General features: G+C 35.0%; 1 protein-coding gene across 1 annotated transcript; it reads left to right on the plus strand.

Moving 5' to 3' along the window:
- Window positions 1-9,577: 9,577 nt before the first annotated feature.
- Window positions 9,578-13,319, plus strand: LOC135157634 (uncharacterized). The gene has a single exon (XM_064113982.1). It carries the CDS (start codon window positions 9,797-9,799, stop codon window positions 10,550-10,552), a length of 756 nt encoding a protein of 251 aa, XP_063970052.1. The 5' UTR covers window positions 9,578-9,796; the 3' UTR covers window positions 10,553-13,319.
- The last annotated feature ends 536 nt before the right edge of the window (window positions 13,320-13,855 follow it).

The following is a 13,855-nucleotide window of genomic DNA, read 5'->3' on the forward strand; positions in this document are numbered from 1 at the left end:
AAAGAGTAAAAGGAAATTATTACAATTAGGAACTTAACCCCCCCCCCCAAAAAAAAAGGGGGGGGGAAGAAAAATCCTTTACACTTCAGCGTATTAATTTAAAGCCTAAAACATTCTGCTTTGATAAAAGATTATTTCCGATGCCCAATCAATCAATGTTTTATTTATCTTCTACTCAGTGTATGTTCATTTCAGTTCCTACTCTGACTTTCTTACATCATTTTTTTGCACTTTTGAGCTTTACCATACCTTCTTGTTTTGTTTCCCCTCTCCCCCCCCCCTTTGTCTCCCTCTCTAAGTACATTTTTCTTTGCTATTTTAATTCATTATTATCTAGCAACAATTATTCCATTTTGAATGCTTACACGTACACCGAAATATAATACCATGATATTTATTTTTTTCTTCATAATCTTTTAAACTCCATTTTGGCTACACTCTGTACGTCCTGAATAATACTATTAGCAATATCTAATGTCTACTTTATTGAAGAAATGACTGTCATGATATTATATTTTGGTAAAGGTGCATCAAATTCTTATTAACAAGGTTGCAGCATTAAGAATGGAATAACTGTTGCTTGACAAAAATGGATTTAGTTGTTTCCGAAAATCCTCTGTGAAAATTTTAGTTTTATCACTGAGTTTCCCCATTCCTGCAGTTACCACCATTTTAACAGGGATATTACTAGAATATAATTATATGTAGAGAAATAAAAGTCATCATTTGCTCAATGAACAGTGAATAAGTTTGTCTTTACTCCAATGGAAAATTATTTGCATTTTTTATGACAGTCAGAGTTAGCATCCAACAATTTTGCTACTGAAACGTAATATTCATTTTTTTACAATGGGAGATGTAGGATGTATAAAGCAGGGACTGTCACAGAAATATACTGAAAAAATTAAATGAAAGAAAATAGAAGGCTAAAATTTATTGTGCACATATGGATATTTTTGATATGGTATGTTATTGAGTCATGGATTTGCAAGTAAATTTCTAAAACAAGTGCAGAGATTTTTGTATATATATATAATTCTATAATTAGTTGCATGATTAAGGGTACACTTTATAATATGTCAGAAAAAATATACTTGGAGAGAGGGAGTAAAAAAAGGAGAGAGGAAACAGAAGATGGTATGGTGAAGCTCAAAATCAAGAGTGATGTGATAAAGTTCAAAAGAAAGAGTAGGAACGTAATACGAATAAAAGACTGAGTAGGAGAATATAAATAAACAATGATTAATTGGGTACCGTAAACAATTTTTTATCAAAGCAGAAGGCATTAAACTTCAAATGAATGGTCTGAACTCTGAAGTGCAAAGGACTTACCTTTTAGTGGGGGGGGGGGGGCATTTTTCTGCTCAAAAAATATATCAGCCCCCTATTTTTTCGGGGGGGGGGGTTAAGTTCCTAGTCATTATCCTTTAACTTTTACTTTTATGAGGTCATTTTCTAAAGACCCCCCCCCCAAAAAAAGGGAGTAATGTCTCGCTTTAAAAATGCAAAGACCCCTGAGGGGCAAAGGCGTAGACTGGTTTGAGCATGGGGAGGTATAACTAACAGTGGTATGGGGAGGGGTGCACATCTTGGGGAGGTGGAACTAAGGTTTGGAAAATCAGCTGTTAAAAGTAGAAGGGGTACACATTTCGTTTTGCTTGCCAGTGTTGGAACTCCTCTGCCACAGCGGAAGGTTTCACATTCACCCAGTGTACCCCCAGCCTATGCCCTTGAGGGGATGCTTATTTTAAGTGTGTTTATCACGTTTATGTTCCTAATGGCCACCGCCTTTAAACTGCTTTATTTTGATGTCAGATTTTAAGGACCAATCCCGCCCCTCCCCCAAAACCTAGAAAGATTAATGAAAGTGATTAATACCCCCACACTCTGGCGTGAACATTCTAATGCAGTTTAGAATTTAATATGAATCTTTACCCCAAGATGAATATTTCTTCCAACCTTTATGAGCACTGACTAAAAACAGGGGAAGTAGTTTGATCCACAATGAGTTTTCCTGCATTTCTGGCTACCATATGTGGTTACCATGGCAATATACTCTCTGACAAATCGGGGGGGGGGGCACTTCCATTGACGAGTGGATAACATGCGCGACCATGGGGTCTCGAAAAGCACCCTTAACACGTATTTTCCATATTCTGAAAATGCACCCCTTAACAAGTATTGGCGTCTGAAACCCTACCCCTAAAAAATATTGGAAACAAAACGATATACTCTTGGCAAGTATTCCCTGAAATGAACCCCTAAACAAGTACATATATTTTATTGTCATGTCACGGGTCCGTCGGTCGTCGGATTTACCTTTACACACCATTTGATTTTAGTACCGTAACGGCCCCAGCTTTCACACCTCGCGCAAATCGGACTCTAAACATGTAGTGTTGGAGCAAAAAGGACATCCTTTATAAAACATTTTAATTTTGTTTTATCCCCGCAAATTTGACCCTAAACACGTAGCTTTCCTAGCGAAATAGATACAATTTTTTCATTATTTTTGTGTTTTTGACACCCTTATCACGATACGTACGTAACGTGCCCTATCTTGAAAAAGACATCCCTTTACGTGTTTTTTTGGTCGCGCATTGTATCCACTCTTTAATGTAAGTGGCCCCCCGGGTGACAAATGCACACAAAAACAATGGTTCTTGCACATCTTTACCTCAAGGCAAATATGTGAGCCAAATTTCATGAGAATTGGTTCTAAACTGATGAAGTAGTTCAAATTGCAAGGTTTTAACCTAAGTTTTGACGTATAATATGTTGTTACCATGGTAACACAATTTCTGAAACACACAAAAAGACACCACTTTACTTTAATACCAATGTGTGTGCCAAATTTCATGAGAATTGATTGAAAACTGATGAAGCAGTTTGAATTGTAATTTTTTTTCCAATTTTCACCAAACTATATGTTGTTACCATGGCAACAAGATTTCTGAAAGACACACAAAAATCACAAAAATGTGTCTTAGACATCTTCACCTCAAGACCAATGTGTGTGCCAAATTTCATGAGAATCAGATGAAAACAGAGGAAGTAGTTCTAACTGCAAGATTTTTACCTTATTTTTGCCATAATACACTGTTACCATGGCAACACAATTTCCAACACATGCAAAAAATGTGTCTTGCACATCTTTACCCCAAGAGCAAAATATGTACATACACACCAACATTCCACCTCCTCCACCGCCACCCTTCAGCTTGTTAAGCATCTGCATTCAGATATTTAGTGCATTGAGATGTGAGGACAAACAGAACATCTGTTCAAAACGGGTCTGAATTCAAGAACTAAACCAATGCAAAATAATGCACTGCTATTGAGTTTTGCACTAGCGCTAGTCTATATATATATCTGACCAATCTAAACTCATAAATTCTGACATTTTCACCAATTTTTTCACTGTTCCTGCAGCCAGATTTTTTGGAGCATACCCCATTTTTAATGCTTATACATAAACAAAGGTCTGGAGAAAAAATCATGCTTTTGTCCACCGTGTCCACATAATTTCGCTAACAGACCAGACTATATGAACGGTCCTCATGCCCATAGGTCTAACAGTTAGAGATATATAGTCTACAACATCCAAATAGGTTCTATAGATCTAGATCTATATCTAGACTATAGATGTAGATATAGATCTAAATTTAGGCTAGAAAGTAGATGTCTATTTAAGTTACGCGTAGGGTCCAGATAGGTCTATTAAATTATTAACTTAAATGGGTACGGAACTAATTTTTTTTCAGTTACCGGTAGATTTAAGTTAGAGTGGGGGAAAGAACACATGTAAAATGAAGATGGAATTTTTGGAAATGTGAGGAGGATGATGATGAATATTCTCTTGATGCTGATTAATGATGCTTGTTGTGGTGGTGATTGTGATTATGATGATGATGATGGTGGTGGTGCCTGGTGGTGACGAGATTTAGTAGACTCTAGCCTAGGTCTAGAGGATTTTAGATTCTACTTTAAGTCGTTCAAATATTTCCGGTCAAGATTGCTATTATTAAACAGTTCCCTCTTGTCATGCTCTTCCCGATCCTCCGCTACGATCGGAGGTCATCGGCATCAACTAGTCTGTAGTCACAGACCCTTGATTTCGCATTTTGCACATGATTAGTTTAGTTTACTCCAACGATGTTGTAGGACTAAGTCTGTTCATCGATCAAACTCAAAGTAGAATGTCTATTGCTGCTCTCCTTCAGACAAAATTAGATGCGCTACTTATGTTGGGCAGGGTGGGGTGCCAGGGGTATCGTAGACAGCAAAAAAATCCATGAAAACACACGATAATCGAAAATCACTCAAAATCATAGGCAATCTTCTCCCAATGCTTATCCAGTCTATTCTTAAATGCAATCACTGGGAGACTGTTCCACACATCTATCACTCGGTTAGCAAAGAAAAACTTACGCACATCAAGACGTGAATATCTTTTATCTAGCTTTAAGGAATGACCACGTGTTTTAATACCACCATTTCTCAGACAGAAAAGCTCAGAACTTGTATCATAGTAACCATGCAATTGCACAGTCTGAAATAGTGAAACTGCCTTGGCTTCTAGTCTTCACTCTAGACATAGTATTGGTTAAAGTGTCAAATGTGAATCCGTGCTTGCAGACTAGGCACCAATATTGGTGAGGTTTTTAATACGAGTTGTGTGAAAGTTGCGTATTGAAGGTGCAGGTCCACCCCAGAAAAATGTAGATTTGAATCAATATAGACAAATCAAACAAGCATAATGCTGAAAATAAAACGAAAATCGGATGTTAAAAGTGTCAAAGTATTGACAAATTGGCTTGCTTATTTTTTCACAAAACAGTTATATGCACAACTCAGTGACGTGCAGATGAGTATGTTGATGAAGTCCTGCCGTGCAAACCCTTCACTCGAGTTACGGGTCTGAATTGCAGCCTACTCATGCCTTGTGTACCTGAAGGCCCTCTCGCCCTGAATTGAAACAGCAAGTTTTGTATGTGCTAGTCTTTGCATGGAGACACAATTGTTGGTCAAAGTTTCAATCAGTGTCTGTACCTACAGACTTTCCATGACTCACTATCTTTTTATATATAGTTTGAAATATACCATATTTCGATTTTTACCAATTTCACCTTAAGGACCAACCGAAGCGAACCATTTATGCAATGGTAACACCACATGTATGAAGGAATAAAACTTTGTTTCACTGGACAATGAGGATAAAATGAGAATATTTCATAATAAAATACAAAAGACGTAGTGAGTGAGTGATGCCATCAGTCCCCTCACTTGCATATCACTGTTTTTTTTTTTTATTAAGCGAATCAATCTTAAATATGTCATAGTTTTCTTATTTTACATTAGGAGTGGGCTATAAATGGGTGATTTTTGGTTTTACTGTGGCAACAGTTTTTTTGTGTTCCTTTTACCTTATCTCAACATGAAATGACAATATTTTTTTGTCCCGGGTCCGAGAAAAAAGTGTGCCGGGCCAAAATCCAAAATGGCTGCCAAAAAACCCCCCAAAATCACTATTTTGGCCACAACTTTTTTATTTGACGGTCTTTTTCTCTGGTTTTGGTGTCTATTCATATGTTTTGGGGGGCAAGTTATTGGTTTTCCCTAAAATTAGTACTTTTAAATCATTATTTGTAGAGTTATAAGGTGATTTTACTTAAATTTACAAATTTTTAAAGCCCTTTTTCAGCCAAAAAGGAGGTTTCGTCATCTTTTGGTTCTTGGATATTATATGATACCAGTTGAACAGTAGCAGGCAGCTTATATACTTTATTTATTTATTTATTTATTTATTTATTTCACATCTTTATACAGGGTAACCAATTCAGCTATACACGATAAAAAAACATTAACAAAGATAAAAAGCTGGTTTGCAATCGGGCCCTGTTAACCAAGATACATACAAATTATAAAGTACATGATATGCAAAATATACAAGAAATAAATCTTTAAAAATCCCAATTTAACCCTCTGTGCCGTCATCAGATTCATCAGAAACACACAAACACACAGAAGCACCCAAACACACACACCCTATCACACTCTACAGACTCGTTACTTACTTGTGACATAAAATAATTAATTTAACATTATGATTACATATTAACATAAGCGAAAACAAATTTTACAATTAAGATACAATTAAGATACAAATGGTGTAGGAATATTTTTAAGAATCCAGAAGTCGTTTGAATATTACTAATGATTGAGCAGATCGAGTGTCTTGAGATAAACAGTTCCATTCACTTATGCCTACCGGTATAAATGTGTTTTTGTAATATTGCGTTTTGAATTTCGGGGCTCTTAGCATTAATTTATTAGTTCTTCGTGTTATATATATATATATAGCTATATTGCTTTTATTCACTCTAAATTGGGGTTTATGGATATTTGCGAAATATATCTTATCAAATAAAAGAAAATGTCATTTATCCATAGGGGCTAGACGGTATACAATGCACTGTACATACTACACTGCGTATATCCATGCATTGACCACCATGACATATGACAAGGACTGTATATAAACTATAGTGTCATAGAAATGAGCTCCGAAGGTTTAAAATTAGATTGTGAATTGTGAATTTGATTGCTTGTCAGCTGATGTACATGATGAAACCAGCAACGTGAATTGCACATAAATATCACAAATATATCATATATATGTACATCATATTTTTAGCCGTATCTTCTTCGTTTGGAGGCTTTTTTTACCTGGTTGTGGTGTCTAACTGGCCTTTGTTTATGCGGTCAGGTAACTATCACGGTAACGCTGATCAACAGCCAATCAGAATCAAGGATTCCATGCAAGTTACCATTAAGTTAAGTTAACATAATGGTAAATTTTTATGCAACGGGGCCCAGAATAGCTACAGTGTAAATGCCATGATGTGGGGTTAATCACTTTTCTCCGCGCCCTGAATTAGCATATTTGACAAAACATGTCCTCAATTTCTGAGACAAAACATATCTTCAATTTCTGAGGCATCTAATTCTAAACCTAAGAGCTCATTTCTCTGACACTATAGTTTATACAGTCCTTGTCATGGTGGCCAATGCATTAATGCAGTGCAGTATGTACAGTACATTGTATACTGTACAGCCCCTATGGATAATTGACATTTTTTATTTAATAAGAAATATTTCACAAATATCCGTAAAACCCAAAGTAGAGAAATAAAAGCAATATAGCTCTATGAAGCTGCTTGCTATTGTTGACCTCGTACCTTCTAATATCCAAGAACCCCAGGACGATAAAACCTACTTTTGGGCTGAATAAGCTATACAAATGGGAAATTTAGGTATAATTACCTTCTAACTCTACAAATAATGGTTTAAAAGTACTAATTATTCTATTATTGAAGATAAAGTTCAGATGGCAAATATTTTCAACAATTACTTTTCACAAGTTGGAATTAAGCTCTCTAGAAGTATACCAACAAACTCCCATTCATTTCATCAATATCTGGGGGATAGAAATCAAAGTTCTATGTTTTTCTCTCCTACGAACGCACAGGAGATAATTAAAATTATATCTAGCCTAAAATCAAATAAAAGTGCAGGATTTGATAACATTGATAACAACCTTTTACAGAAAACTATGAATTATATAATTGACCCTCTTATTTATATATATTCAATTTGTCATTATCATCGGGAAATATTCCAAAATCAATGAAAATTTCTAAGATAATACCAGTCTTCAAAAAAGGTGATAGTTCTTTAGCAAGTAACTACAGACCGATTTCATTGCTTACAAACTTATCTAAAATTCTTGAAAAATTGGTTCACATACGAACCATATGTTTTTTTTTAAAGCACAACATCCTATCCGATACTCAATTTGGTTTCCGGGAAAAGAGTAGCGCTTCCCATGCAATACTTTCTTTAGTTCAAACAGTTGCCAAAGCTTATGACAAGTCTTCGAATACGATTGGTTTGTTTTTAGTTTTTTCAAAAGCATTCGATACAGTTGATCATAACATTCTCCTTTATAAACTTTCTCATTATGGAATAAGAGGGGAACCACTAAAGTGGTTCAAGAATTATCTAACCGGGCGTTCACAGTTCGTTTCACTTGATTGTAATATTTCTGAACGTAAACCTGTCCTTTGTGGAGTTCCACAGGGCAGCATTCTTGGCCCACTTTTGTTCATTACTTATACAGTATAAATGATATTGATATGTCATCTAGATTGCTTCAATTTATACTTTTCGCTGATGACTCTAATATATTTCTGTCGCACCCCGACCCAGAGCAATTGACGCAAATATTCAATGACGAACTAAAAAATGTTTCTAATTGGATAACAGCTAACAAACTCTCTCTTAACCTAGAAAATACTAGCTACATGCTATTTAGCAACAAGATTACGATTGTAACAAAATATGTAATTTTAAATGATACTGTCATTCAAAGAGTGCAATCTACTAACTTTTTGGGACTGATCATTGACGAAAAACTTTCTTGGAAAGCACATATTGATAATATTTGTAAAATCGTTGCTCGCAACATTGGTGTCATTAGAAAATTAAGTTACTTCTTACCCCATTATATCTTGTTATCATTGTATTCAACGTTAATTTTACCTTACTTGAATTACGGAGTTGTTGCGTGGGGTAATGCAGCGAATTCTCAAATTAATAGACTTTTTATTTTACAAAAAAGAGTGATTCGTATTATTAGTCATGCAGAATTCAGGGCACATACAAATATTCTGTTTTTGAGAAATAAAGTCTTGAAGGTTAAAGATTATTCTTTTCAACTCGGACAGTTAATGTACAAGTTTATCAATAAACAATTACCGTAACCTTTCAATAATATGTTTGTAAAAAATGATACAATTCATAAGTACTTCACTCGCCAGGCGAGTTCCTTTCATTTACCTGTGAATAGAACCTCGTTTGCACAGAAGATATTTGTTTTTACTGGTCCAAAATTATGGAATTCTTTTTCAAAGGATATTATACAATGTAATTCAATACAAAATTTCAAAAGAAAAGTTAAAAAATATCTTCTGAATTCATATTTGATTATAGTTTTTTCCCGAAGTAATGTAATTCAGAACTTAATATGTAAATATGTTTATTAATTTCTCTTTGTATATATGTTTAATCGTTTTATGATTTCTGTATACAGTGTATACTGAATCATTTATTTTTGTTATTATTTATTTATTTTATTTTTATTTTTTTATTTTTTATTCATTATATATATATATATATATATATATATATATTGTTTATTTCTTTATTTTATCTTATTTTTTTATTCATAAAATTTACTTATAAAAGGGGGCCTTCATCCTACAAGCTCTGCTTTTTAGTTGGTCTCCTTCCCTTTCGATTTCATGGTATTATTATATTATAAAAAATGATTTAAATGTTATATTTTGTAAATGGGTACCAAGTAAGAAGAAAATCATTGAATGCTCGAGCTTCCGTTCAGGGTAGCCGTAATAGTTTGCAGTACAGAAAAACGTTGTATTAAGCGCTAATAGATATTGCATATTGTTGATGTATTATTTTCCTTATTATTATTCATTTATTTATTTTCAGATAAGTTGAATACAGAGGTGGGCCTACATGTACTTCTTTACTGATAGAGAGGCTCTGTACTTCGTATAACCACGAGCCTTCACCCCCTTGAACTCTCCTTTATCTGAGGGGTCTGGTTTTGGTACCATCAGCATATAAACTGCAACCGGAACGGTCCATACTAGTAGTTGATATATTTTACTTCGATTCATGCAGTCTGATAGATACGGCTCTTCAATACGATATGCTGAATTTTGCTCATTCCGGTGCCAAGAAAAGAGTTCCTGGTCAGAAGTTTGCTGGAGGTACTAAAGATCTTAATCACAACGTACCGGTAGCTCCGACAAAAGCTGCAGTCTCAGATGAAACGTCTTCACGCACAAAGGTAAGCCATGGTGCCATTCTTCCACCAGCACCTGGTAATCCTGGAAACACGAAGCCAAGACAATCTGTTTGCGATCTTCTGGATGGACATCAGCTAGATTCTATTGCCAAGGGAATGAGGAACAACGAAAGGCTTCCAAAAATGAAGAAAGGTGTCAAGATTGCAGGACGACGACTAGGAAAGGGCAAGCCCAAAAGAAGACGGAAGGACAGCAGCGAGTCTGCGAATGACGTCCCGCCGGTGACAGTTGCGTCGCGCAAGAAGACGAGTAGGTCTGGTAAAATACCGTGCAGTCACCAGAGAGATGAGGATGTCCGTTCTTCCGACCTAGTACCGTCACATCGTCAAGGTCATCAACAGAAGAAGCGGCGCCGAAGACGAAGAAAGCACCCTCATACCCAACCACCTCCACCAGAAGGTCAGATCCGTCGGAACAAACTGCTTCACACTCTGGCAACAAACCCTTGTCGCTCGGACAGTCTAATTGAGCACAAGAAGGCCGTTGAGAAACAATTTGGTAGCCATAGCACACAGCTCACAAAACCTCAGATGAGGATTCGAAAGAGGAGACGTTCGAACGCCGTCAAGGACCCGCAGATGGATTTTAATTTATGAAAAATTGTAGTTTTTGTCTCGCCTGCATAGCAGAGCGAAACTATAGGCGCCGCTTTTCCGACGGCGACGGCGGCGGCGTCAACATCAAATCTTAACCTAAGGTTAAGTTTTTGAAATTACATCATAATTTAGAAAGTATATAGACCTAGTTCATGAAACTTGGACATAAGCTTAATCAAGTATTACTAAATATCCTGCCTGAGTTTCAGGTCACATGACCAAGATCATAGGTCATTTAGGGTCAATGAACTTAGACCATGTTGGGAGAATTATTTTCAAAATCTTAACCGAAGGTTAAGTTTTTGAAATGACATCATAACTTAGAAAGTATATGGACCTAGTTCATGAAACTTGGACATAAGGTTAATCAAGTATTAGTAAACATCCTGTTCGAGTTTCAGGTCACGTGACCAAGGTCAAAGGTCATTTAGGGTCAATGAACTTTGGTCAAGTTGGGGGTATTTGTTGAATTACTATCATAACTTTGAACATTTATGGATCTATTTCATGAAACTTGGACATAAGGTTAATCAAGTATTAGTGAACATCCTGCTTGAGTTTTACATCACATGACCAAGGTCAAAGGTCATTTAGGGTCAATGAACTTTGGCCAAGTTGGGGGTATTTGTTGAATTACCATCATAACTTTAAAAATTTATGGATCTAGTTCATGAAACTTAGACATTAGGTTAATCAAGTACCACTGAATATCCTGTGCGAGTTTCAGGTCACATGACCATGGTCAATGGTCATTTAAGGTCAATGAACTTTGGCCGTGTTGGGGATATTTGTTAAATTACCATCCTAACTCTGAAAGTTTATGGATATACTTCATAAAACTTGGACATAAGAGTAATCAAGTATCACTGAGCATCCTGTACGAGTTTCAGGTCACATGACCATGGTCAAAGGTCATTAAAGGTCAATGAACTTTGGCCGTGTTAGGGGTATTTGTTGAATTACCATCCTAACTGAAAGTTTATGGATCTAGTTCATACAACTTGGGATATAAGAGTAATCAAGTATCACTGGACATCCCCTGTGAGTTTTTAGGTCACAAAACCAAGGTCAAAGGTCAGTTAAGGTCAATAAACTTAGGCCATGTTGGGGTAATTGTTGAATTGCCATCATAACTTTGAAAGTTTATGGATAGAGTGAATGAAATGTGGACATGGGTGTAATTGACAAGTCTTAAGTCACCGTTCAAATGTCATTTATGGTCAATAGACGTGGTATTATGTCATTATATGAATGGTGTTTTTGTGAATGATTATTTAATAGTAGTTTTCAAAGTTAGCACTGCTGCTATATTAAATCGCGTAATGCAGGCGAGACTGCCAGAGGCGTTCCACTTGTTTTCCGATAAGAATACTGTTTAGTATAAAGCGAACTTAGCCTATGAATGATGTCGATGTGTCCATGTTTAAGTGCTTAAAGGGCCGGGGTCCGTCATATTGAGCGTTGTATTCCATTTAAAGGCAACCGCACTCCTTATTACGACTGGCTCACGATACGATTTCTGAACTAATTGCAATTTGCTCTTTAAAATAAGATTTGAATGAAAAGTACCGTATTCTTTTTTTGAGGTTCAAATTAATTGAAAGGATACTAATATGACAATATTTGATGAACAATTTTGGAGTAAAGGCTAAATTAGTTCGCAGCCAATCGTATGATTGGTATGACGTCATTACGAGTAGATATTACGTTCGCTTTGATTCTAATAATGCTGATAGCATATAGTCACAGATTTGAACATATTTATATATTTGTACAATGATTTAGAACATTACACAGTATTATTCCATGTCTCAATACTAGCAGCGAATTCTACTAGGTTTTATTTCAAAACCGGGTCACATGCAGACCAATCGGAAGGTGTGCGGTTGCCCTTAGATATCTAATGTACATCTGTTTCTCATATAGATTTTCGATTTCTGATATTACGGTGCGTGTATTATGCATGTACGTCTTGAAGCTAATATGTCAATTTGTATGGATATTGGTTTATTTTAGATTTGTAGAAATTATCAATTAAGTATAGTATAATTATGGGTAAAATTCAGAATGTTATTGAAAGTCGGGATCCTACAAAATTAAGATGAATTTGATTTTCTCACTAGTAGTGTAAGATTGGCATGTATTACAGACCAACTAAATTCTTTATTGAACCTTTTTCGCTTTTTTGCTCACCGAATCGTTTGTTAGACATGCAGAATTCTCATATTTTTTCAGGAAAATATATTCAAGATTTTTATTGTACAACTATAGGAATGAACAATATCAAAATTAAAGCGAAATCAGAGGGAATCAGTATGCCCTGTGCATTTCGTTTCATTGCTTTCAAATGTTTATTGTTCTTTTGTATTTAGTATTTTCTGTATAAAACATATGCAGTAATCTTCATGAAGAAATGACATGTTTTTTTTTCTTATTTTATTGTGTTTAGCATTTGACATGCTATATCAAAAGTTTGTTAGTTTGTTGTTCCAAATACAAATCCATTCCAGTGATATCTGTTTGAAATGTGTGCAGTTTTTCAATCGACATGATTTTTGTTTTGTTTCATTCATTTTAATTCCATTTGGCGTGATTTTCAATGTACTATAGAGTTTGATTTATATAGATGCATAAATTTTCTTTCTGTATAAAACACGTACAGATATTTTAACTGTTTAAATTTAGAAATCGTCTTTTTTATTTTATTCGACGTGCTTTTAAAGCTGCAGCTGTAATTCAATGATTTTTTTTATGTAACGCATAGTTTAACTTTATTTCTTTATCTAGTGAAGAAATTATGCATCTATTGATCTGACATCGATTTATGTTACGCCTTCCATTTGGCGTGATTTTTAATGTACAATAGAGTTTGATTTATGTAGATGCATACATTTTCTTTCTGTATAAAACACGTACAGATATTATAACTGTTTAAATTTAGAAATCGTCTTTTTTATTTTATTCGACGTGCTTTTAAAGCTGCAGCTGCAGTTCAATACTTTTTTTAATATGTAACGCGTAGTTTAACTGTATTTCTTAGTGAAGAAATTATGCATCTATCGATCTGACATCGATTTATGTTACGCCTTCCATTTGGCGTGATTTTTAATGTACAATAGAGTTTGATTTATGTAGATGCATACATTTTCTTTCTGTATAAAACACGTACAGATATTATAACTGTTTAAATTTAGAAATCGTCTTTTTTATTTTATTCGACGTGCTTTTAAAGCTGCAGCTGCAGTTCAATACTTTTTTTTATATGTAACGCGTAGTTTAACTGTATTTCTTAGTGAAGAAATT

The sequence above is a fragment of the Lytechinus pictus genome, chromosome 19 (assembly GCF_037042905.1).
Source record: "Lytechinus pictus isolate F3 Inbred chromosome 19, Lp3.0, whole genome shotgun sequence".
In the NCBI taxonomy this organism is placed as follows: Eukaryota; Metazoa; Echinodermata; class Echinoidea; order Temnopleuroida; family Toxopneustidae; genus Lytechinus; species Lytechinus pictus.